The sequence below is a fragment of the Pagrus major genome, chromosome 6, assembly GCF_040436345.1.
Source record: "Pagrus major chromosome 6, Pma_NU_1.0".
In the NCBI taxonomy this organism is placed as follows: domain Eukaryota; kingdom Metazoa; phylum Chordata; class Actinopteri; order Spariformes; family Sparidae; genus Pagrus; species Pagrus major.
The window spans coordinates 28,188,775-28,214,805 of NC_133220.1; the positions used below are offsets into that span (position 1 = coordinate 28,188,775).

The 26,031-nt window shown below is 41.0% G+C and overlaps 2 protein-coding genes across 4 annotated transcripts; one reads left to right on the forward strand and one right to left on the reverse strand.

Moving 5' to 3' along the window:
• Positions 1-341: 341 nt before the first annotated feature.
• LOC140998394 (protein transport protein Sec61 subunit alpha-like 1) lies at positions 342-5,900 on the forward strand. Its single transcript, XM_073468675.1, has 12 exons — positions 342-447; positions 1,315-1,382; positions 1,488-1,553; positions 1,668-1,746; positions 1,969-2,100; positions 2,251-2,360; positions 2,704-2,857; positions 3,836-3,996; positions 4,116-4,313; positions 4,445-4,636; positions 4,726-4,802; positions 4,901-5,900. Exons 1-12 carry the CDS (start codon positions 441-443, stop codon positions 5,085-5,087), a joined length of 1,431 nt encoding a protein of 476 aa, XP_073324776.1. The 5' UTR covers positions 342-440; the 3' UTR covers positions 5,088-5,900.
• Positions 5,901-6,728: 828 nt separating this feature from the next.
• On the reverse strand, positions 6,729-20,581 carry LOC140998393 (protein NLRC3-like). 3 transcript variants are annotated; one of them, XM_073468673.1, is made up of 11 exons: positions 20,308-20,581; positions 19,301-19,450; positions 19,032-19,151; positions 17,915-18,117; positions 15,195-17,043; positions 13,428-13,598; positions 12,612-12,785; positions 12,009-12,182; positions 9,631-9,804; positions 9,064-9,230; positions 6,729-8,233 (listed from the first exon to the last, which is right to left on the reverse strand). In XM_073468673.1, exons 2-10 carry the CDS (start codon positions 19,429-19,431, stop codon positions 9,065-9,067), a joined length of 3,162 nt encoding a protein of 1,053 aa, XP_073324774.1. In that variant the 5' UTR covers positions 19,432-19,450; positions 20,308-20,581; the 3' UTR covers positions 6,729-8,233; position 9,064. The 3 variants fall into 3 exon arrangements, with proteins under 3 accessions (XP_073324774.1, XP_073324772.1, XP_073324775.1); XM_073468671.1 differs by having other exon boundaries at positions 19,301-19,484; XM_073468674.1 differs by lacking the exon at positions 19,032-19,151 and having other exon boundaries at positions 19,301-19,484.
• Between the last annotated feature and the right edge of the window lie 5,450 nt (positions 20,582-26,031).

Here is a 26,031-nt window from a genome sequence, read left to right on the forward strand (position 1 = left end):
CCACATTAGATCAAAACATCAGTGGCTCATATTCACACGTTCATAGGTGTTTCTCAGGAGGAAGGAGGGGTCAAGCATGACGCCTGACGTGTCTGCAGTAGAGCGCCCTCTGGAGGATGGGAGGCCTGTGTGTTGCAGGGGGTTGAATTATAAATGCTTAAAATTAAAATCATGCTCTTCCCGAGTTGACATGTTGTGTTAACAAGCTCAAATAACGAGTCTTGATAGATATGACCATGCACGACCTGCAGTGTGTAGTGTGACCGGTGTGTGCATGTGTGCGTGTGTGTCTCAGAGAAGTGACGTGTGTTAGCGGCTTTCTGGTGACGTGTCTCTACTGCTCTCTCTTTTCTTACGGAGAGGCTGGATGGAGCCACACTGACTCCACTGAGCAGTCAAACTGGTACCAGTAACACGGCAGGAGTCGGCCTAAGGACACCATGGGGAGTAAGTGACACTCTTCTCTTGTTTACACGTGTTGAGGGTGAACTAAAATACCTGCTGTCCTTTTTAACCTCGAACAGTTAATGGACAGAAAGCGCTCGTCGGCAAGCTAATTAGCTAACCTTGGTTAGGTTAGGTGGCAAGTTGTAGCTAGCTTATAACGGGAGCTAATTTGAAGTTTCTGTTCTCATCAAGTGTAGTAGTTAACGTCACTGTGATTTGTTTCACAATCAGAGGCCATACCTAACATCCTGCTAGTGTCTGTCAGCTAGGCTTCAAAGCTTCCTGTTTTTAAAGTGATTTCTCACTCGTCTTGTGAGTGAACGCTAGTTAGCACCAAGCTAACGGTAGTTAACGCCATCAGCATGAGCTGCTCATCTCAGAGACTTTACTGTAAAGACTAAGTGAAAGAGCTTTCTCGCTTTCCATGGGAGGACATTGATAGATTCGCCAAATTGTCTAGTCGAGGTCCAGGAACTAATTCAGGTGGCTTTAAATCGCTTTGCTGTCAAAGTCAATTTCAGTGATTGGCACAGCTGATCAACACATAGACCAAACATAAGCAGCAGCGAGGTCATAAGCGGTATAAAATGACTGCACACAGGATAGTATTACGCTCAACCCAGCTCAAGTGTATCGCTGTATGTTCACACACTTTTAGGAAAGTACTCTGCTTGTTGTTGCATTAAGAGTTGACCGCTGGCAGCTGTTCAGCTGATTGTTAGTGATGACGTAGCATGTAAGCTAACCTGGCTTCAGAAGACCAGTAACTCATAATAATACCAACATTGATGAGAAAAGCTGCTGATCTTAAGCGTGATGTAATTGCAGTGTTATTTTTGTCTTTAACCTGTTAATCTCTTTTTGCAGTCAAGTTTTTGGAGGTGATCAAGCCGTTTTGTGCGGTCTTGCCAGAAATCCAGAAACCAGAGAGAAAGGTAAGCTTTAGTCTTTGAACATATGTAATTAAGAAGCAGTATTTTTGCACTGTGTGTGTATGATTGAATATGAATGATATCTTCTTATTTTTTAAATCTTCACAGATTCAATTTAGAGAAAAAGTACTATGGACAGCCATCACACTATTCATCTTCTTGGTGTGCTGCCAGGTAAGATTCTGTTGATGAAGAGACTTCTGAAACAATCGACCCAGTGGTTCTGCTTTTGATGATAGTGGATTGTGACGCTGTTGTATAACTGTTTCTTCTCTCTTTCTAATGTAGATTCCTCTCTTTGGCATCATGTCATCAGACTCAGCAGATCCCTTCTACTGGATGAGAGTAATCCTTGCTTCCAACAGAGGTGCCTGAATTGTACATTTTTTAACAGGCTTGATTAGAGTTATTTATGTCCTCTGCAGCTCCAACAAGGAGAAATAATCTAATTCTAATGTTGTTATCAGGCCTGACCTAATCTCATTATCACCTGTGATAAGCCAAAGGTCGTAGACCCTTGCGCATTGTTTCAGGCACTGCTGCTTTTTTGTACTAACTGACACTAATGCTGTTCACCTTGTACCTCCAGGTACTCTGATGGAGCTGGGTATCTCACCCATCGTCACCTCAGGCCTTATCATGCAGCTGCTGGCTGGTGCCAAGATCATTGAGGTGGGAGACACTCCCAAAGACAGAGCCCTCTTCAACGGAGCTCAGAAATGTAGGTCTACTACTCAGTGCATTTGCTATTTTTAGGTCTTGTCATGAAACTGAAGATGAAACGCATAATACACTGTTAAGATTACAGTAACATCAGCTGTCGCTGTTCCCACAAGGTTGCAAATCATTTTTTTGTTCTGTCTTTCTGCAGTGTTTGGAATGATCATCACCATTGGACAGGCCATTGTATATGTTATGACAGGCATGTATGGAGATCCTTCAGAGATGGGTGCTGGGATATGCTTGCTCATCATCATCCAGGTTAATAAAAACTCTCACTGCTGCTCTCTAGCCTAAACTTGTAATCATGTGTCTGGATATTGCCTGCTAAAATAAGTTATTCGTCAGTCTAGAATATTTAATTTATGCTTTTTATAGTCAAATGTATGAAATAGTAGTGTGTTATCCAATCTGGTTTGAAGGTTTCTTGTGTGGTAGGAAGCAGATAAACTCAGATTAAACTGTTGTCTCCCTTTGTGACATAGGCACAAATAAAATTCAGAAAGTGAATGGTTTATTGTGACTGTCATAATGTTTTGTCATACACATCTGTTTGTCTGCCTGAATCTGCTATATATAAACCTCCTGTCTGTTTCTTCTTCAGCTCTTTGTTGCAGGTCTGATTGTCTTGCTGCTGGATGAGCTGCTCCAGAAGGGCTATGGTCTGGGCTCGGGAATCTCTCTCTTCATTGCAACCAACATCTGCGAGACAATCGTCTGGAAGGCCTTCAGCCCCACCACCGTCAACACTGGCAGAGGTATGGGTACTGGGAACCAGAGGTTGCTTTGACCTAATATTTCCTGTCATTGACTGGCCCTCAGAGTTATAATCTGTCAAAAATGATGAACAAAAATTCATCTACCCAACCGTTAGTAATTCACATGCAACACTGTCAAACCACATGTACATGATGATTGGTCCCTGACAGTATGTTGAAAAGCCATGGACTGGAGGCAATGGAGCATATCTGTGACAAGTACTGCCACAGAGGGGTACAGCTGTGCTCCTGGTAAAGAATTAGTGTATGCTGCGGGATTTCCTCCAGGTGGAGCAAGTACTTTCAGGATCAACCTCAAAACTCTAGTCTAGTGGCACTAGTACTTCCAGTCTCCTGTGTGGCAACAGACCATAAGTTCACAACAAAATTTTAAATGGCCATAAGATGTTGACGCGAAACCTAATGACAATCCCCTCTGCAGCAATTTCCCTGGATGTGTTTGATTGAACTCAAACGAGCACTCAGTTTTAAGTCCATGTGGACCAAGAGAAAGGTTTGAGTTCAAGCTGGGCTACAGCAGGTCAACTGAATTTTTAACTGTAATTAACTAATTCTATAAAATTGTGTCATTCATATTTTCCTGTAAAGGCAGGTGTTTTATAGCCCTTCGCTGTCACTGCAGGAAATAAAAAGTAATTAATCTGCTTCTTGTGGTTGTGACATGAAAACAATAGCTGTCTCTTTTCATTGTTTCTCCCCTTGCCCTCATTTTTAATCCCCTTTAATCGTTACATTGAGTTATTGCAGTCAAGTTGTTTTTAAAATTAAATGCTATTTAAGAAAATCTTCATTAACATTAGAAAAAAAATGAAAAAGACGGGTAATAATAGATTTTTACAACCCTGTCTGTCAAAAAGACGTATGGATTCTGCGCCAGAACAAATACATTTCAGCACTGGTTATGAATCTTCATTTGTATTGTAATGGCTAACCCTGTGACTCCTGTTGCTTATCCAGGTACTGAGTTTGAGGGGGCCATCATTGCTCTCTTCCATCTCCTGGCCACCCGCACGGACAAGGTACGTGCCCTGAGAGAGGCCTTCTACAGACAAAACCTGCCCAACCTCATGAACCTCATCGCCACCGTCTTCGTGTTCGCAGTGGTCATATACTTCCAGGTGAGATGGCAAGATCAAATAAACACAGTCCAGTGTCTTACCTGCTTGTTGCAGTAATTGGACGACATGTTGTGAAACAAATATCTGCTCACTGATTGGCACCATTGTCATCTCACCAGGGATTCAGGGTGGACCTACCCATCAAGTCAGCACGCTACCGTGGTCAGTACAACACCTACCCAATCAAACTATTCTACACCTCCAACATCCCCATCATCCTGCAGTCTGCCCTGGTCTCCAATCTTTACGTCATCTCTCAGATGCTCTCGACGCGTTTTAGCGGCAACTTCCTCGTCAACCTCCTGGGAACCTGGTCTGTAAGTACATGATGGCTGCTTCACCTCTTTGCAACCAGGAGATTGTATTAAGTAGACCATTCATTAAAAGGGTGCAGTCGGGCTCTGTCATGGATATACAGCATCTTGCTAACAAAAACTTATTTGTGTAGGACGCCACGAGTGGCGGACCCGCTCGGGCTTACCCAGTCGGAGGTCTCTGCTACTACCTTTCTCCTCCAGAGTCATTTGGTTCTGTTCTTGATGACCCGGTTCACGCCGTTATCTACATCGTCTTCATGCTGGGCTCCTGCGCCTTCTTCTCAAAGACCTGGATTGAGGTCTCAGGATCTTCTGCCAAAGATGTAAGTTTGTGTTTGTACAGGTATTTGCAACTTGCTTTGTGCCTGTCCCACTTGAAAATAACTTGCATTTTTCACTTTGTGTGTCTCAGGTGGCGAAGCAGCTGAAGGAGCAGCAGATGGTAATGAGGGGACACAGAGAGACCTCCATGGTTCATGAGCTTAACAGGTACAAACTAAAGAGTCTCAGGTTCAATGTTTGTTATCTGCAGCATATTGAAAGTTGTTCGCCTGAATATCAATGTATAATTGATTTTCTACTTGCAGGTACATCCCCACAGCTGCTGCCTTTGGCGGCCTCTGTATAGGAGGGCTGTCCGTTATGGCTGACTTCCTCGGTGCCATTGGTTCGGGTACAGGAATCCTCTTGGCTGTGACCATCATCTACCAGTACTTTGAAATCTTTGTGAAGGAGCAGAGCGAAGTGGGCAGCATGGGAGCACTGCTATTCTAGAAAATACCAAGCTGCTGACACACATCAGACACAAGGCATCCACCCACAATCATTTTATTTACCACCTTTGTTTTCCATCATAAATCTCTAGCATGTCAATGCTGAGAAATTGGTTTTGGTTACTCCCAGGGTTGCGCATTGTATTGTGTCTCTTCAGTCCTTTTACTCCAATAGCAATTACCCATCACTCTGCAGGCTGCCTCAGATCCCAAAGACTGTCTTATCAGCTCAAGAATGCCTAAAAGCACACAAGTGTGAAGTGCTGTCTTTGACTTGCCTCAGGCATTGTTCATCGCAGCAAGTTCACTAAACACAGAGACGGCGACAACATGTTGGTGCTTATTTCAAGCAGAAAGCACTGTGCCTGGACATTTCGGGGGAGTTAAAAGAAAGCCATGTCATATTAATCACAGGTAGCGTCATGCTTGAGGTTTGTAGGGGCCTATAGTAGGATGTGAAAAGTATAAATAAAATATGCTTGTACTCCTGATAAGGTTTCTGGTAATCTCAGACCAGCTGTTGGTGGTTTTTATTTACATTTATTTTGATATTTTAAATGACGGACTATGTTTGTATTCACTCTGGTCTTATGTAGGGCACAGTGTTTGTCCTCTGTCTCTGGGTCCTCAAAGGAAGCTGTTTGTCTGTGTCGTCATGCTCTTTTATTCCCAGACTGAATCGCTGCACAATACTGCCGAGGTGGTCGGGATGAGGGTGGGTTTGATAGGGAAGAAAAGGGGTCTCATTTTGGTTTTTACTTTATGTAACAGACATAATTGTGTTATTAAAAAAAACAGGATTTTTTTCCCAACACACTTGTGTTTCGCTTCCTATCATGTCCTTGCTGTGTTTTGCCCTGGCATGTTCTGTGATGACTACAAGATTTTATTTGGATGACAAATAATGAAGAATAACGTTGCGTAGCGACCACATGGTCTAAAACGAACTGCAACCTGCCTGGACACATTTATCAACTTACTGGGGCTGGTGTATTAAGTTTATGTCTAGGCTGTGGTTTAGTTCAGTTGCTGTATCTTCCACTAGAGGTCACTTTATCTAAGGTTATAGATAAACTTGTTTCAGATAATTCAACAGAGTAAAGTATACATTTATAAGGGGTTATTTAGTTGTGCATATGCCAAAGCCCCTCTGACAGCAACTTATTCATATTACATTAAATGTTTATATCAATGGTTAGTTAATAGAAGTTTGCCTCCAAAAATATGAAGTCACACAACCAAGAAATAAGAAAATGAGTTGATTCTACTGAGGACCTTTTCACACAGAGTGCATTTGTGCATGCTCTTTATAAAGGCAACATTAAGGAGTCATCCATTAATGATTTTTTTTCTTCCCCAAAATGTTATTTTTTGCACAATAGTATTTACTAGTTGGCAAACTTGCTGAACAGTTTGGCAATTAAAAAACAACTGTTCTGAACTGAATAACTGTAACAGCGTTATATTATACAATATTAAACTATTTACTTGAAGACATTTAAGCATGATGAAAGCTTTAAATTCAAAGAGGTTTTAGACACAAGACGCCATCCATATTACAGTCAAAGCAGCCTAAGTAGTCCACTGTGATTAAAGTTGTAAAACAATGAAACATGAAGAAAGTAAAAAGAGCAACAGTGAATTGAAGTATTGTACATAAGCCTTTTTGATGACTGGAATGTATCGTGTCTTTATATTGCTTCAAAGAAAAGTTTATATTGCATTCAAAGGAAAGGCAGTCTTTCCTCAGCATTTGTAATAATCAAAAACAATACATTCAATTGTAACAGTCACAAGATTATATATGATCTTTTTCAAAACACTATTCCAATCCTTTCCACCTCTATCTCATGATACACATAAACTTCTTATATACTTCAACCATTGGTGTGTGTCTTACGTCAAACTAAGGTCAAAACACTTATACACAGATTAGGCTTCAGCAACACCCTTCAGGATGAACTCCTTACCTAAGTTCCTTTATGTTATTTGTCATGGCACATTATACTATATTCAATACATGAATATATCCATTCATATTCTGCAAACTCATAACATCACAAGACAGAACTCATGTAGGAAACACAAACAATAATATGTCACTCTACATGAAGAATAATGTATTAATATTGTTAAGTTTCATATGTAAGATCAATATATTAAAATAAGGGTCATTTGAGAATTTATCTCACAGTACGTACCACATCAAATCTGAAGTACAGGTAAGTGTATATGATTAATTCAGTTCACATTCATCATTATGGTTGATTTTAGACATCAACCATAGTCTGTCTCTCAACTTCAGGTAGATTAGCTGTAAAGTTTGATTCGTAGAGGAAGGAAGGGTTTCCAGGAGTGTCCTGTGGTGCAGTGGGGTTGTAACAGTCTACTTTTTATTTTTAATTTTAAAGATGAAATTAGAATAATGACAAAAATGACTTTAAAAAGATTTGAATGAAAAATTTCTTAAGACCCTCTTGAAGCCTTCTTATAAAGTCTTTCTAAAAGATAATTTTAACCGTTTTTTCTTTTTTTAAATTAACAAGAGAAAGTGTTCAATTACTTACCATTAAGTAAGTCAGGCTTTTATGATTTTTTTGTACTCTTCATTTCTTATACACGTAGAAAGCAGTTTTTAAAATAAATGTGTATATTTTTGGTGTTTCGGTAGATGCTCGGTAACAGAAACAAAGGGCTTTAAGAGGGTCTGGCCCACCCTAACCCTTTACATGGGTATGTGGATATATGTATGACTGTATAAGGTTTTGGACACACAGACAATACATGTTCGGAGGATCAATTCATAGTAGGTTTTGGTCTTGGTCATGGAAGTTGTTCATATAAATAAAGTAAACAAATAAAACTACAGTATATGATATCTCACATCTCAAAAATGTCTTTTCCCATTTCTCCAGTTTCCAACCATGTTTTGCCACCAATTCTCCTCATTATTCCCAGAGGATTCAGATTAAAACCCAGTGTTTTAGTGTAGTGTTTTTTAGTGCAGTGAAGTCATTGTCCTCTTGGTCCCGTTTATCTGGGAACAGGAACTCTTCAGTGTTGAAGTCCTGAGGGTCCATCCAGGACCTTTGGGTTAGTGTCAGACTCAGCATGTTTGGATGAACATGCATAGTTATAATGGTATGTCTGCATGTACATACGAGAAACAAAAACATAAGTTAGAGACAATTATTTTCAACCATGATGAAATTAAAACAACATTATTCAAATGTGAAAAAATGGATGTGCCATGATGCATTTAATTTTGGCCAAATGAAATCAGTCAGAAAGAAAATATTCACATCCCCAGTTCAGTTAAACCACTTTCAGGGGAAACCTGTGGTGGATCTAAAATAGTGTCATTTCATGTACATTGTTAAGTAGTGCATCATGCTGAGTTGTTAGCAGGTTGTTGTTTCATGGTGATCTCAAGATTATCACTACTTAGCAGGTTGTGTCCCCTTAAGTAAAACATCAAGCTACAACAGGCCACAACATTTATTTCTTTAGAGTTCTAAGCTGTTAAAAATCAGTCACACAAGCAGGCCGTACAGTGGCCACCAGTCAGCCAAGAGTTAACCCAATAAACAAGAACTGACCCAAATCTGGGGCCAGTTCTGGTTTATTTGGTCTGCTCCTGGCTGACATGTGGCCCTGGTATGGCCTGCTTTTGGCACAGATCTGGCAAACAGGATTGGACCGCCCAAGTGCCATTATTCCATGCAGTATGTAAACCGGATAAACACATGTCTGGTACAATTTTGCTATCTGAGTGGTTACAAAATGTAATGATGGATCTTTGAAATAAGAGCCAGTGATTTGCAGGCTGCAGTCATACTGATCTTAGTCTGACACCATTCTCCTCTCACAGCTTCACTAAGGGAAAACAAGAAAAACTGGATCTGTGCTTAGTTGCGTAAGTGTTTAAGTACAATACTGCCATAACCAGCATGAACTGACTCCAACCCTCTACTGACCTCAGAATCTCCAGTCCACAGTGTGGACTCTCTCACATAGCAGCTTCACTCCTGACTCCTGGAGGTTGTTTCCTCTCAGCTCCAGCTCTCTCAGATTGGAGGGGTTGGACTTCATAGCTGAGGCCAGAGAAGCACAGCTGATCTCTGACAAACTGCACCGACTTAATCTGTATAAAGAATAAATGATGTAGATAAAAATCCATTTATAATCCAGTCAGATATGAAAATGTGAAATGTTCAGCTCAACATCACTGTGTCCTAATCAACGAGCTTCGCTCTAAAATGAGTTGAGTGACTTTGTCATTGTGTTATTGTGGATCATCATAATGTCAGCCTTCTACATACATCATCCAAATGCCAGCACAACATTCATACACCTGTTCATGTCAACAAAGATGAACCTTTATCATTAACACTTTATCAATTTAAAACAAATATTAGTGCAGAAGATCTTATGTCTACAGATGTGACCATTAATTCCAAACATTAATTTACTTTACAACTAACAGTGAGCTATGTCTTAACACATATTAGGTTCAATTGTTAATTAAGAGTCAGTGAGCTGACCTCAGAGTCTCCAGTCTACAGTGTCGACTCTGCAGAAAATCACACAGCAGCTTCACTCCTGAATCCTGCAGCATGTTGTCACTCAGGTGCAGCGCTCTCAAATAGGAGGGGTTAGACTTCAGAGCTGAGGCCAGAGAAGCACAGCTGACCTCTGACAAACTGCAGCCACTCAGTCTGAATATGAAGAATACATCATGTTACTATAAAAAACAATATTCCTGCTTGAGATCAGTCAAAGTTTAATCTGTTCAGAGCTGAAGAAGAAAATCAAAACTCCAAACACCTGAACCCAACAACACAAAAAGTGAAAAAGAGCTCTAATTAATATTGATGACAAGGTGCTGCTACTTCAATAAAGACATATTGACTTCAGCTCTTTAACTCAGCCAGTTCCACCAGAGGCCCCATTACAAGCTAACAAACTAGCATGTACAAAGTTTTGCCAACTCACTCAAGTATCTGGGTGTTTCAGTAGTCCAACAAAAACTGTCTACTCTTATTCTCAAATGTCCACTTGATCCATTTCAGTAACATATTTAGTACAAAACACAGTATTCCATGATGTGATAGTGACCAAATGGCAAAAAAACGCAATCGCAGATGCTTTTTCATGCTTATATCTGTCAAAAAATCCTCTTATTTTACAGCAGACGCCATTATCCCTCTACACCAGTAATCCTGAGATGGCAGCCGTTTGATTGACAGTTCATTTAAGCAGGTAGCAGCTTCTAAGCCTACCCTAGAGCCTACAATTGCCAACGAATGATCGTGTAGACAAGTGACCCACTCACTCTCCTTTCTCCCCTCTCCTAAGCCAATAACATGCCAGCCTCAGAATGACTGATACATCATGTAGCCAATGAGATTTCAAATTCAGTATTGTATAGTTTATTATAGTTTTTAAATCCTTTAATGTGGACATTAAGCAACTTTATGTAGTTTTATGTGTTTTGCTCTTTGAGTAGGCTGTTTTTCTACCTAAGCACTTGTTTCTGACTATTTCATATGCACAAAGTTAGTGTAAATAAGGAAATAAAGAACAACAATAGGTTTTTGACAGTTACTCTCTATTTTGAGGTCAAAGAATGACATTTTTGCCAGGTGCCTGGATATTTCCTGAGAAAAACAAGTGTTAAATAAGGTTAGAAATAATGATTTCTACTTGTAATAATGTGAAAATGTTTTACTTGATGCTTCTTGAAGCACATCCCGCAGGTTGGATTGGCTTGATGGGCACTTCTTAGGTCAATCTGCTCTCACAACAGCTCAATAGGGTTTAGTTCCTGTTATTGTGTGGCTACAGCTTTAGAGAAGTTGAAAAGAAAGTTCTATTTTTTTCTAGCTATTTAGAGACTATAATCAAAATCACAAATAATGTAGCCAGAAGGCCAATAGGAAGGCCAATTTTATTGTTTCTTTGATCAGCAGTTTTCAGCTGTGCTGAGATGACTGCAGAAGGGTTTTCTATTGATCAATTAGCCTTTTAACACTACAAACTTGAATAAGCTAATGCAACATGCCATTGGACCAAAGTAGTGATGGTTGTTGAAAATGGTCCTCTTTACACCTACAGAGATATTGCATTCAAAATCTGCCACCTCCAGCCTAAATAGTCATTTACCAGATTAAAAATGTCTACACTATTTCTGATCAAGTTAATGAAGCTCTAGCAGAAGTTCAGTCAGGAAGATAACTGTCTTACATGCTTAGCTATAGTCTTTTTTTCATACCTTCCTGTCACTCACTCTCCTACGCATGCGCACTCATTATCTCCTCACTGTAATGTAGATATCTATCTAATAGCGCAACAACATACCTACATTGTTGGCCTTTCACCTTGCGGTTGCTCCTTTTATAAATATGTTTCACTCTGCTTGTAGTTAGTTCATGCTGCTCTTCAGCCTCATCAGCCTACCATTTCTGGCAGAATCTTCAGCCACCACCAGTGTCTGAACTCCATGGGGGGATTCTTCTAGCTGCTGCTAAGTGTAGAGCACACAAATCTCCCCATAGATTCTAAGAACCAAGACTTTCTGTCAAAACTTCATCATCACAGATTATCTGCCATAATAACCATTCTCCTTTCTCATTCACGTCTCACAAACTCCAAATAAGGACATTTCTCAGTCACACCAAACTTTAAAGCGGTAGTGTATATACTTTATATTATCATATTGTAAAAATCAAAAGTTTAAGAGGTTCAGAGTGTGTTATCCGGAGTAGATTTTTCTTGTTATATGAAGGTTTTAAATGTGCAGCTCAACATTGCTCTGCCACAGTGATATCAGTATATTATCAGCCATATGTCTGCAGTTTAGTATCACCTAAATTGTCACATCATGTTAATCTGAGTACAGAAGTAAAAAATGGTGCCTGACCCAAGAGTTTCCAGTCTACAGTGTCGACTCTGCAGGAAATCACACAGCAGCTTCACTCCTGAATCCTGGAGGTTGTTTCCTCTGAGCTCCAGCTCTCTCAAATGAGAGGGGTTGGACTTCAGAGCTGAGGCCAGAAAAGCACAGCTGATCTCCGACAAACTGCATTTCCACAATCTGAATAAGGAAAAAATTATATAACTTTAGAAGACAATATTGCCACTTGCAGTCATTGAGTGTTAAATAATCTGTCCAGAGCTGAAGAGCATTTAAAATGTATAAGTTTAGAAAATAGAAACCCCTGAACCCAAAAGGTTGCAGGTTCAAAACTGTAAAATATATAAAGTGAAAAAAGAGCTCTCATGAATATTAACAACAACATGCTGCTGCTGCTACTACTGCTACTATGCTAGTAGCATATTAATACTACCAAACACAAATAAAAACCCACAGAAACTGATTTAAGTTTGAATTAAAGGGGACTGCTAGGCATTTGTGGAGGTGTGTGCTCTACTGAGTGCCAGTCTAGTTGAAATAGGGAATAATTATTTATTTAATGTTGTATTTGTGTACTTTATATTATAATGCATTTGAAACACAACTGACCTCAGAGTCTCCAGGCCACAGTGTGGACTCTGCAGAAAATCACAAAGGAGCTCCACTCCTGAATCCAGCAGCTTGTTTCCACTCAACTGCAGCTCTCTCAGATGGGAGGGGTTGGACTTCAGAGCTGAGGCCAGAGAAGCACAGCTTATCTCTGACAGACTGCAGACACTCAATCTAAATAAAGAATAAATGATGGAGATAAAAATCCATTTATAAACTGGTTAGATGTGTTCAGGTTTGAAATGTGCAGCTCAACATTACTGTGTCCTAATCAATCAGCTTTTCTCTTAAATGAGTCGAGTGACTTTGTCATTGTGTTATAGTGGATCATCATAATGTCAGCCTTCTACAAATGTCAGTATAACATTCATACACCTGTTCATGTCAACACCGATTAAAAACATGTCAAAAATTAATAATCAAATTAGACATGATGTTACTTTTGCTCCTTTCATTCCTTTCTGTTTATTTGTAGAACAATCATTTGTCATTTTATGAATATTCTGAGGGATGTTTCCTATAGATATACAAAAATCTTTTTTGTAAAGAGTATGTTTTTAAAAAGACATTATTCCTGAAAATGTGAAACTTCATTTTTTTTTTATATATTGATGTCTCATATTTCACAGCACACTGAAGGATAAATCATACAATTTCCTCACGAACACCAATCCAATTTGAGTACAAACTCATTTCTGAACCAAACTTTAAAACTGTTGTGATTTGTGAAGACAACTGAAAGGAATTTAAACCTTCTGTTATGGATTTAAGTTTGGTAGATTTACACTGTACACAAACAAACACACATGAACTGACCTCAGAGTCTCCAGTTTGCAGTGTGGATTCTGTAGTCCAGCTGACAGCAGCTTCACTGAATCCTTGAGGTCGTTTTCACTCAGATCCAGCTCTGTCAGATGGGAGGGGTTCGACTTCAGAGCTGAGGCCACAACCTCACAGTGAGTCTCTGAGAGTCCACAGTTAGAAAGTCTGGGAATACAGATAATAACATTTAAAATATAATAAAATCTAACCCTTTACTATGACAATAAATATGTGCATTTTACATCCAAAAGCACAACATGAGTAGCTATAGCTCAGCTGGTAAGTTGGTCAGCCTGAGCTGGTCAGTAGTTGATCACAAGATTTGTAGTTTGAAAGTTGAGCTCCTCCTGTACACATGTTGACATGTCCTTGAGGAAAATAATTAACCCCAAATTGCTGTTTTTGGACAAAAGTGCTGTAGCTGTAATGTAAGCATGTGTCAGATGTTGATTTACAGCGTGCTGTGATTTGTTTTTGTTAAACTTTAACGTGATGTTCAATGAAAATCACTGCAAAGTCACGGTAGGTTTTAGAACTGTGTATGTATTTACCTCATGCGCTTGTTTGTATTTTGTGCATCTTTGATGGATCTTATTATGTCACTTCATCTGCTTTTTATCTTTTTTGAAATTAGTTTTATTGCCTCCTGATCAGTACAAACTTTTCTCAAGTGGAGTTTAACCGTTTAATATAATTCCTTCTCTGAGCTTGGTGATAATAAAAACCCTCCACAAACGAATGGCACAACACAGGAGGGCCAACTCCTCTGGTCAACACTGTGCTGTCCACTTACATCTGAAGGAGAAAAATCATTCCTTTGAGGACAACAATGTAAACATCTTGGCCAGAGAAGACAGATGGTTTGAAAGAGGAGTAAAATAATCAATCTATGTCAACCTGGAATGACTGTCTTTGAACAGAGGAGGTGGCCTAAGACATTACTTATCACCCACCTACAATACAGTACTTACTGTACTGAGTAGTACTGAGTTCCCTCCCCAGACAGCTTAACAACCATTCACACCTGGGCTCACCTAGCCCTAGCAACCCCCATGAAGGCTGGTTGGGTCAACGACCCACAATTGGCCCTGACAACTCTGTAAGGACACTCCCATACAGGGTTTAAAAGCCTGCAACTCCCCTCCAGTTAGTTAGAACTGAAGAAGCCTCTTGGATGAGAGGTGAAACATCTTCAAGGAACTGAAACACGTCCAGTTGCCTACAATACAGCAATTAGAATCCTCCAGTGAACTGAACCTGCTGAGCTCTCCTTCACTGGCAGAATGACCCTGGAGGCCGTCCCAGGAGCTCACTGTGTCATCAGCTGCTGTCTGAGGAAATCAGCTGCTAAATACACAAAGACTGTGGCTGCAATGAAAACCACAGTGCAAATGTGTGCTGCTGTTTTCTCTGCATATCCTGCCTTTAGTGTTCCTCTTGTGACTGATATATCGATATCTGAAATTCTTTGCTCCCTAGTATTGGTATCGGCTCCAGTTATAGCCACTTGTGCGTTCATATAAGCAGAAAACAGCTTTTTAAGTATATTTCATTAATACAGTCCTACCACTAGTCAAATTATTAGGCTTATTGTTTATAGCCTAATTGTAATTGTAGGCATTTGTAGTTTAACACAAGCATAATTATTTCAACAAGCAGGATTAATTTTCGTTTATGAAAACTTTGATAATGTCAATTTTTTACACTGTGCATGTGTGTCAGTTTAGGTTGCTCTATAATGTTGATCACATCTAGACTTACCGGGCCTTTCTACAGTTCCTCACAGCTGGAATCAGTCTCCGTTGTCCTTCCACTGTTGTGTTGTACTTCTTTAGGTCCAGCTCATCCAGAACCTCCTCTAACATCTGTAGCATGTAGGCCAGAGCTGAGCAGTGGATCTCAGAGAGTTCCTCCTTTAATCTGTTCTTTGACTTCAGAAACTCCTGGATCTTCTGATGTACTGAGTGGTCGTTCATTTCTGTCAGACAGTGGAAGATGTTGATGCTTCTGTCAGGAGAGATCTTAGACATGTTCATCTCTTTCAGGTTGTTGATGGCTTGTCGGATGATTTCTGGGCTGTTGTCTGTCTGACCCAGCAGGCCTCCTAAGAGTCTCTGGTTGGACTTTAGAGAGAGGCCATGAAGGAAGCGAACAAACAGGTCCAGGTGGCCATTTTTACTTTTGAGGGATTTCTCCATGGTGGTCCTAAGAAAGATGTCCAAGGATAAGTTCATTCGTTCGAAGGCTCTCCTAATAATTGAATCCAGAGACTGGCTGCTGTTTTCACTCTCCCTCCAGTCTCCCAGGAAGTTCTCCAGTACCTCTGTGTTTCCTTTGGTGTAACAGCGGTACATGTAGACTGCAGCCAGAAACTCCTGAACGCTCAGATGAACAAAGCAGTAGACTGTTTTCTGGAAGATCACACTCTCTCTTCTGAAGATCTCCGTACAAACTCCTGAGTACACAGAGGCCTCGGTGACATTAAGACCACACCGCTCCAGGTCTTCTTGGTAGAACATGATGTTTCCTTCCTCCAGATGTTCAAACGCCAGCCTCCCCAGCTTCAGAAGAACTTCTCTGTCTGCCATTGTCAGCTCCTGTGGACTCGTCTTATGTCCATTATCATACTTCTGCCTCTTCCTCTTTGTCTGAACCAGCAAGAAGTGTGAGTACATGTCAGTCAGGGTCTTGGGCAGCTCTCCTCTCTGGTCTGTAGTCAACATGTGGTCCAGAACTGTAGCAGTGATCCAGCAGAAGACTGGGATCAGACACATGATGTGGAGGCTCTTGGAGGTCTTGATGTGTGAGATGACCCTGCTGGACAGATCTTTATCACTGAATCTCCTCCTGAAGTACTCCTCCTTCTGGACGTCAGTGAAGCCTCGTACTTCTGTTACCCTGTCAACACATGAAGAAGGGATGTGATTGGCGGCTGCCGGTCTGGAAGTTATCCAGATGAGAGCTGAAGGAAGCAGATTTCCCTGAATGAGATTTGTCAACAGAACATTGACTGATGACTTCTGTGCGACATCAGACACGACCTCATTGTTTTGGAAATCCAATGAAAGTCTGCTTTCATCCAGGCCATCAAAGATGAACAAAGGTTTACAGACAGCGAGCTTCTCTGCTGTCACCTTCTGTAATGTTGGATGGAAAACATGGAGTAGCATGAGAAGACTGTACTGCTCATCTCTGATCAAGTTCAGCTCCCTGAAAGACAGTAGAATCAGCAGACTGACATCTTGGTTTTCCGAGCCCTCTGCCCAGTCCAGGGTGAACTTCTGCACGGAGAAGGTTTTTCCAACGCCAGCAACGCCGTTCGTGAGAACGACTCTGATGGGTCTCTGTTGGTCAGGTAGGGCTTTAAAGATGTCGTGGCACTTGATTGGAGTTTCATTGAAGGTCTTCTTCTTGGCAGCTGTCTCAAGCTGCCTCACCTCATGTTGGGTATTCACCTCTTCACTCTGTCCCTCTGTGATGTAGAGCTCAGTGTAGATCCTGTTGAGGAGGGTTCCAGTTCCTGTTTTATCAGTTCCTTCAGTCACACGTTCACATCTCCTCTTCAGACTGATCTTATGTTCATCTAAAACCTCCCGCAGATCAACATTCACTAAAAAAGAGACACAAGTTTGAGACAAAACAAAGAAAATGTTACAATCCGGTGATTATTTTCATTACTAATAAAAAACAATCCTAAGAATATATAAACATATACAATAAAGAAGTAAAGTGTATAAACTCCAGTTCTGAGGAATCTCACAGCGGAGGCAACATATGTAGTGAAGACTTTATAAAAAAGGTATTAAATGTAGTTCTTGGGGAAATGGAAGTTATCACAGTTATACATTATATTATACTCCAGTAAGAAATATGCTGTCTTCATTTAGAATCTCCCCTTGTTGTCACCTTTCTGTGTTTCCCTCCTGTGTGATTACCTGCCCAGCCCTAATCGATCCCACGTGTGTCTCATCGTCTTCCCTCCCGAGTATTTAGTTTCAGTGTTCCTCTCCCGTGGTGCCAGTTTGCCTTGTTCCCCTGTGAAAGCATCCGACTGATTTCCCTTGTGTGGATCTTTGAGCGAGTGTGAGTGAGTGTTAGTTGCTGACCAGTTGAATTTGAACTTGTCTGTTCCTCAGTTATGGTGTTGAACGATGGCCAAATGTTGTCAGTTCATCATTTTAGCCAATAAGACATTTGTGTGAAATTTTGTCAGAATTAGTGTATGAATTATGAATTGTTACACTGTACATACACATATACTGTGATTATCTGTGCATGTGTGTTGTGGTAACAGCTGTTAATATTCCATAAATATATTCATTTTAAGTGAACATCCTTCCTTTGAGACAGGTTCCTGTTTGGTTATTGGTCCTTGGTTCCAGGATAGTGCCCCATAAGTATTGATTTATAATATTATTTATTATTGTCTTAATAGTCACCATTAGTAATTGTCAACTGCTAAGAACCAAACCTTCCCCTACCAGTGGACAAACATCTGGATCTTTTTCCACACTGAGGACAGGAGGAGTCTCCAGGTGAAGAAAACTGGTCCGAGCATGAAGTGATGCACTGCCTGCAGAACCAGTGTCCACAGCTGGTAGAGACTGGATCCTTCAGGATGTCCTGACACAAAACACAGCAGGACGGCTGCTCCTCCACAGAAACATTACTCCTCTTCCTCCCTCTGTGAAGACATTTCTTTATTACTAAAATGATTTGTCGATTGTTGAAAAATATCAGATGATCACAGAGAACAATAAGTGTCATTCAGCATTCAGGAAAAAAAAAATCATGAAAATGATTGTTTCTTTAATTCCCTTTTACTTCAACTCTCCTGCTTTTATTAACATAATCAACTGCTTTTCCTCTCTGACTGTCTCATTACACATTTAATGATGTACCTGTAGTTTGTATCAATACAAACTCAACACTTTCTGCAGCTTATTCACAGTAAAAGTCCTCGATGAAAGAGAGCTGATTATGTTCTTCACTGTTTCACGGTGAATTAGCCAGCTTTGAACTGAGGTTAGAAGTGGTAAAAAATAATTGTGACAGACAAGCAGTCAAAGCATGAAACAGTGATTTCACCGGTTCAAGTCCAGATGATTTTCTTGTGAAATATGGAAAGTGTTTTTGCAGAAAATGATGTCACAGTGAAGTCAACCTTTGACCTTTAGGATATGAAATGTCATCATTTCATCATTGTATCCTATTAGACATTGTGTACAATTTTGTCAGAATAAGCGTATAATCTGAGGTATGGTCAGAACGATGTTTTTTGAGATCACAGTGACCCAGTGACCATCAAAATCTAATCAGTTGATCCCTGAGTCCAAGTGGACATTTTATGTCAGATCTAAATGTGTATCTGTACACATTCAAAGCAGATTCACTCAGAATAGTTATTAAACTAATTTATATTATTATTGATTATTAATAGTTTTACAACAACTTCAACATAAGGGGAAATATATGAACTTATTCTTAATGTTTAAATTCTGAAATGGTAGTTCTCAGGTGTTTTGATAAAGAAATCAAAATAAACTCCTCAATTCATCATCTTCCATCAGGTCAGTTTAAATTAAACCAGTGTCTTACTTTGTGTCTGAGGGTCCAGGTTCATTGCTGAAGTGTTCAGGTAGATCTTTGGACCAGTCACTCTTCATAGACAGACAGCTGGACACTGGAGACACTGCTCTCTGTCTGTTGCACTGACCTCTGCAAACACCAACATGTTTTTATTCATATAACATGAATCCTTGATAAATTTGCTGATGTACACTCACACTTTCGGGCAACTTGTACAACAGGATGTATGATGTTGTTATCACTCTTGATTATGAAATAGATCTGGTCAGTTTTCTTACTTTGTGTCTGAGGGTCCAGGTTCATTACTGAAGTGTTCAGGTAGATCTTTGGACCAGTCACTCTTCATAGACAGACAGCTGGACACTTGAGACTTTGTTCTGTCCTCCTCTTCCTCCACACTAACACTCATCTTCTGGTCTGAAGTCAGTCTGAGAGGTAACAGTAGAACTGACTGTGAGCTGTCTGAACAGAATGTGTATTAACTCCAGCATTCAACAGGGACGGTCGGAGAGATTACAAACTGCAAGAGGTTGCACCAGATAGCCTAATGAGTCCTGATGACAAGTGCTGGCAGAAAAAAAGTGTCAGAGTTTCAATCAGAAGATACTTTAATAGTTCCATTTATGTTACCTGCATATTAAAATTAGGTAAACGTTAGAGGAAAGTGGGGGTTAAAAAAATCTGTGATTCTAAGATACAGCTATGTTCACAGCAAATTTCAAGGGGCCACAATGCACTCACACTTAGTGCATGTGCCTTGAAATGAATGTGTTTAATCCAAAAACTGTAATTACTGTGAAAATGGACTAAAAATGCCAGTTGTGGGCTCCACCATATATTTCCTAAAGATTTTAGGACATTTATGGTATGTGCACTTTATGATACCTTGAACAAATACACCACTAATCTAACTAAAAAAGAACAGATTTTTAAAACGTGAATTATTCAGTTTGGGCAAACCATGAACCTTTAGCTGACCTATGACACAGAGTTGCTCAGAGCAGCTCAGCTCCGTGTGGAGGTGTTTTCTCCCTCGATACAATTTCTGATAGTTAGCAGTAGTAGTCTGAGATAGTTAAAAATAACTTGTGACTCCCAGATTCCATTTTACATTTTTAAACTTTGAGCACAAAACTATTTGTCAAAAAAAATATCTGTGTATATCTGTGTCACTTTGTGTCACAGATGAATCAACCTGTTGAGTTCACTCTATCATTTCTCTCCTCTACAGTCCACAGGGAGCAAACTGACAGTAAAATAGCACAAATGCTGTATTAACACTCACCTCTCCTCATACTTTTTTCTCCACCGTCTTCCTTGTTTTCTGTACACGCAACATGGAGTCTGACCTGCAGTCTAATAACTTTCGGTTTCAGTTTTACGCCCTGCTCTCCTGGGCCTGTTGGTTCGGATCAAATCAGCTGGAGCGGCGGACACGCAGGTCTTCAGATTCATTTGAGGAGTATGTTTCGGCTGCGGCGGTGCTGACCGCAGGGGGCTCCGAAAAAAAGCAGCCAGCTGCGGCGAAAAAAACGGCATATACCGATCCCTTGAGTGGTATGCCGCTTATTCTACCTACACATGACGGTATGTGCCGCTGGAAGCGTCAGTCACATTTGGGGAGACGCAGCCCGACGTCACGTTGCGGAGGCCAATCACATAATCACGTAAGCTGTCGGCCAAGACTCGCAGCGGGACCGATGCTGCGTTCCATTGCAAGAAGGAAGTCGGAATTTCCGCACTTGCCTCATGTTGAAGCTATTTGGTGGGTTGATTCAAGAGACAACACATCCTCTGCTAACCCACAGACATTAAATGTCAGCAGTCCCCAAATCTTTCACTGAATACATCAGCAAAATGGCATTTGACCGTTAGCCCCTGTGGAAGATTGTCCCAGTTCTGTAAAACATAGCCTACTAATAATCAAAAGTAAACTGCACTAGTGTTGAGAGTGAACTACTTTCACAGTTTATATAAAATAGTTAAAGCTCCCTAAAGGTTCTCCGACAAGAATCCTCGAGGAGGGACCCTCGAATCTCGTGGAATGACCATCAGAGAAGCTTCCTCCCAGAAAATGTTGACTACCAGTTTCAATAACTGATAATCGCAGCTAAAACAACTGTATTATCCATTGCCTATATTAGATATTTATTAGACTGTAGTCCAGTTGTAGGAAACATTTAAAATGTCAGTGGGACAATTTTAATGGAGGTTTTGGGGTTCCCCCTAAGATGTTTTTAATATAGTAGATAAGATATCTTTTCATGTATTCTGGTACTTTTTCTGGATACAGTAGCATAATAAAAATTATGGGTAGGCCTGCTGTGAAATGGCTCATTCTACTGTCCCATACCTTTTCACATGCCCAGATTCCCTACATGTCTGGGAGCAGTCACTGAAATTGGGCTTAGTCAGGCCACCTGTGCCTAGTTGGGCAGGGGGTGGAGCCCTCAATGTTGTTTTGTACAGTGTATTAGCCGTTGTTACATTCTCTGCGATGCAAAACATAACAACATTAAACTATCTGAGAGGTTAGAGGAGGGTCAAACACTCACTATCAGTCAGCTGCTGCAGGTTATGCAGCTTGTCAGTGTTTTGAAATAAATATGGCACAAACAAGCTTTTCAAATCATTATGTTGGTGGTTTAGGAGTTAATAAGGATCCACTGGGCTCATCCAACAACAGTGGAGACACAAGAAGTAGGTTGAACCACAGTTCGACCATCTGCAGCCTGTGAAGGCTCCAGATGGTCTCCGGTGATGATGCTCTGTGTGTTTAATCATTGTGGACAAACGAGGTGCTGAAGGAGACTGTGTCATTTCTGACTGTCAATAAAGTGAATGGACGATCACAGCTACACATCAACAAGTGGACACAAAAGTTAGACAGCTCATATCATCTGCTGGTCTTTTAAATCTCTCCCTGCACTCTCATAGTACTGTCAAAGCAGGCTCTATAATGTTTTGAATTAAACTAGTAGTTAAACTACATTTTGCTGCAGTTCAAGTACATTTATATTCAAGCAGTTAAATTACTATAATGCCACTTTTTGGAGAGTTCATGTCCTGACACTCCACACATTGTAGTGACATTGTTGGAAGAAATGAAGCCCATTTTTTAGACCAGTGCTCAAGTCAGTCAAACGGTCAAAAAAGGTTGAATATTTTTTCTTTATTGTTCTAGTAGTAATCAGATACAATACAATACCAAATCCACATTTGTTTACAGCAAAAATATAACATTTCTTGCAGTGCTGTCCTCATGAACAGGCCAGATGGGATTGTTTTGTTGAGGACTGGTTTAGGTCTCAGGGGGATCCCAGGAAGCTGGATTGTCAGCTCACCTGTAACATCATATTTGGCTGTAGTTTTTATGTTTTCAGTCTGATTAGATTCTGATTGAATCTGATTAGAAATACGGTTCAGGTGAGTTCAAGGTTCATTCCTCATCCTACAACACAGGGTTGTACAATGAAATGCAAGTTGATGTCCCTCTATGTTACACAAGAAAAACTAATAATAATGACAATAATAATAAGAGACAATAATGAGTTATAACCTAACAATTTGGTGTGCACAGAGGTTAGTGTACTTATTTAGGAGAGGCCCTGTTGTGAGTTGTGCATGATTTAATCAGTGCAGCCATGGGTCACTGTAACTCCCGTTCAGTCAATCATGACACAAGGTGTTCCTCTCACAGGCATTTATTGTCTTCAGTCGAGGAATTTCAATAAAAGTCCACATGTCGACGAATGTCGTAAGAACTAAACAAACAAACATAAACATCCAATTAAATTTACGTAACACAGAGCGAGTTACAAAGCACAATATAAACCATAATTATACATCAACATACCTCATTGGCCTTCTCAACTAAACGGAGTTAAGGACACTTTATTCTTCTTCTTTCCTCTGCTTCTCTCATACCGGACTTATTGACCGCTGCTCACCTCAAGCATGGTGAAGATAAAGTGCGTCAACACAAAACAACGACGTGAGAGCACTGACACCAGCGAACATTGGTTCCGCTACAACAACAGTTCTCTTTAGTTACAATTATATCCAAATGAAACAACAGAATGTATTCCCTTATTTAAACATGAATGCTTGAATTGTTCATATTTTCAACAACCAATTATTATTAATTATGTAAATTAACTTAAATAGTATAACTGACTTTGATGGCAGCTACACTCCCACCAAATCACTGGTGATTTCTCTAATGAACTTAAGATAAAGATTCAAATAATAATTCAGATAATGTTTATGATATTTGGTGTGAGGAAAGACAGTGAGACAACAAGGCTGCATTACTCAGCTTCAAGCAGGGTGACTGTCTTGTGGATTGGCCTGACTAGGTAGACCGGCTTGTTGAGTCGCTTTCCTTGGTCATCTAAAGCTGAGTCACTGATCAGCACTTGCAGCTTCCTCACACGACCATCTTCACCAGGGTACACTTCAGTGACCTTGGCGAGTTTCCACTCATTTCGTGGTGCAAGGTCATCTTGTATTATCACTACATCGTTGACTCTTGCATTCCGATGTGTCTTGTTCCATTTTTGTCTCTGTTGCAGGTTTAACAGGTACTCTTTTTTCCATCTCGACCAGAACTCATTTGCCAAATGTTGCACTTTCCGCCATCTTTTGCGAAGATAAAGGTCTTCTTTCACAAACTCTCCCGGTGGTGGCAGGATTATGGAAGACTTCATCGTCAGGATGTGATTGGGCGTGAGAGGCTGCGGCCCAGTTGGATCATTGAGTAAATGTGCTGTTAAAGGTCGGCTATTTATGATCGCCATGACTTCATACAGGTAAGTTCTCAAAGATGAACTGTCAAGTCTTTGGGAGGACTGATCCAGAATGGATGTCAACACACTTCTTATTGTCCTGATTTGCCTTTCCCAGGCTCCCCCCATATGGCTGGCGGATGGAGGATTCATGACAAACTCGCAGCCAAGTTGCTTGAAGCTCTCTTGCTTCATCTCCTTCACAGCTTCCAGGAACTCACGTTTCGCACCAATAAAATTGGTTCCTTGGTCGGATCGAAGTTGTCGCACACTTCCACGTACAGCGATGAAGGTCCGAAGCGCATTAATAAAAGCGTCAGTCGTCATGTCATCAAGTAGTTCAATGTGCACAGCACGAGAACACATACAAGTGAACAACAAACCGTAGCGTTTCAGCTCTCTCCGTCCTTCCTTGACATAGAATGGCCCAAAACAGTCCATCCCACAATAAGTAAAGGGCGGAGTTGTTTCCATGCGTTCACGAGGTAAATCTGACATTTTCTGTTCTTCTGTAGAACGTCTGAATTTTCTACAGTTCACACATTTGTAAATGTAGGACGACACAGCATGATTACATCCAATTATCCAGATGCCGTTTGATCGTAGTGCATTCATTGTTATGCCACGCCCTTGGTGGTGCACTTGCTGATGATAGTGCTTGATCAGTAAGTTCGATATGTGGCTAGACTTCGGCAAGAGTGCTGGATGCTTGATGTGAGGATGTAAAGCTGCATGTTCAAGTCGACCTCCCACTCTGAGGATGCTCCGTTCATCCAAGAAAGGATCCAGTCGGTGCAGCTTGCTGGTCTTATCCTTAGCTGTGATCTCCTTCCTGGATTGAAGATTTTGTATTTCCTCTGAGAAAGCTGCCCGTTGGACAATGCCGATGATGGTAAGTTCTGCCTCCCTTCTCTCTTCGAGACTTGTGGCTTCATTGGTTCTGGATACCAGCCCTTTAAGCTCCTTCACCCACCGCACAAGCCTGGCGATGGCTTGGACTAACCTCGTCCAGCTGGAGAACTTAAGGAAGCGATCGAGCAGTGAATCTTCTGTTGTTAAGGTCTTGTACACAAAAGCCTTACGCACTTCCTGGGTCTTCAACTGCGATTTCTCCCACCTTAATATCTCCACTGGGAAGCTCGTCACACCAGAGAAAGCTTGGACCCGTGAACCAGTTGGAAGCAATAAGCTCCTTTGACTTCAGACCCCGAGATGCGTGGTCTGCGGGATTTTCTTCAGAGGCCACATATCTCCATTGACTTGGATCGGTACTTTCCTTGATTCGCTGAATGCGATTTGCCACAAATACGTGGAATCTTCTGGCCTCGTTGTTGACATATCCAAGTACGACTCTTGAGTCCGTCCAGAAGATTTCCTGGGCTCCTTCTAGCTCCAACTCCTTTCTGAGCAAATCACTGGTGCGAACAGCAACAACAGCTGCTGAAAGCTCGAGTCTTGGTACTGTAGTGACCTTCGTGGGGGCCACTCTGGCCTTACCCATGACCAGCGAACAGTGGATTTGTCCTGTTGCACTAACTGCTCTCAGGTAAGTGCATTCTCCATATCCAGTGACACTCGCGTCCGAGAAATGATGGAGTTCGTGTCTTTGGACTTCACCGAAACTTACTGGGAGGTAACATCTTTGAATCTTAACATCCGCTAGATTCTGTAGGTCCAACAACCAAGATTCCCACTGCGACCGAAGATCATCAGATAGTGGTTCATCCCATCCGGTTTTCTCTCGACACATCTGCTGAAGTATTTGCTTCCCAACAAGAATGAAAGGCGCTACAAAGCCGAGTGGGTCGTAAACAGACGCTACCGTTGACAAGATGCCTCTTCTAGAAAGCGGGCGTTCACTCACCACTACTCTGAAGAGGAACTGATCTGAAGAGATGCACCACTTAACACCTAGGGCTCTCTCAATCAGTGGCTCACTCAAGGCTAAGTCTTGATGTCTTGCCCTTTCCGCACATTCTTCTCTGGGAATTGATGCAAGTACCTCTTGACGATTGGAAATGAACTTGTGAATGCGTAGCTTGCCAGCGCTGCAGAGCTGCCTGGCCTCTCTGATCAGCTGTATCGCTTCATCATTTGATGACACACTCGTCAGGCCGTCATCCACATAAAAGTTCCTTTCAACAAAGCGGATGCTTGCTTCACTGAAACGACCCTGTCCTTGAGCTGCAATGTGCTTGAGGCCGTAGTTTGCACAGCCCGGT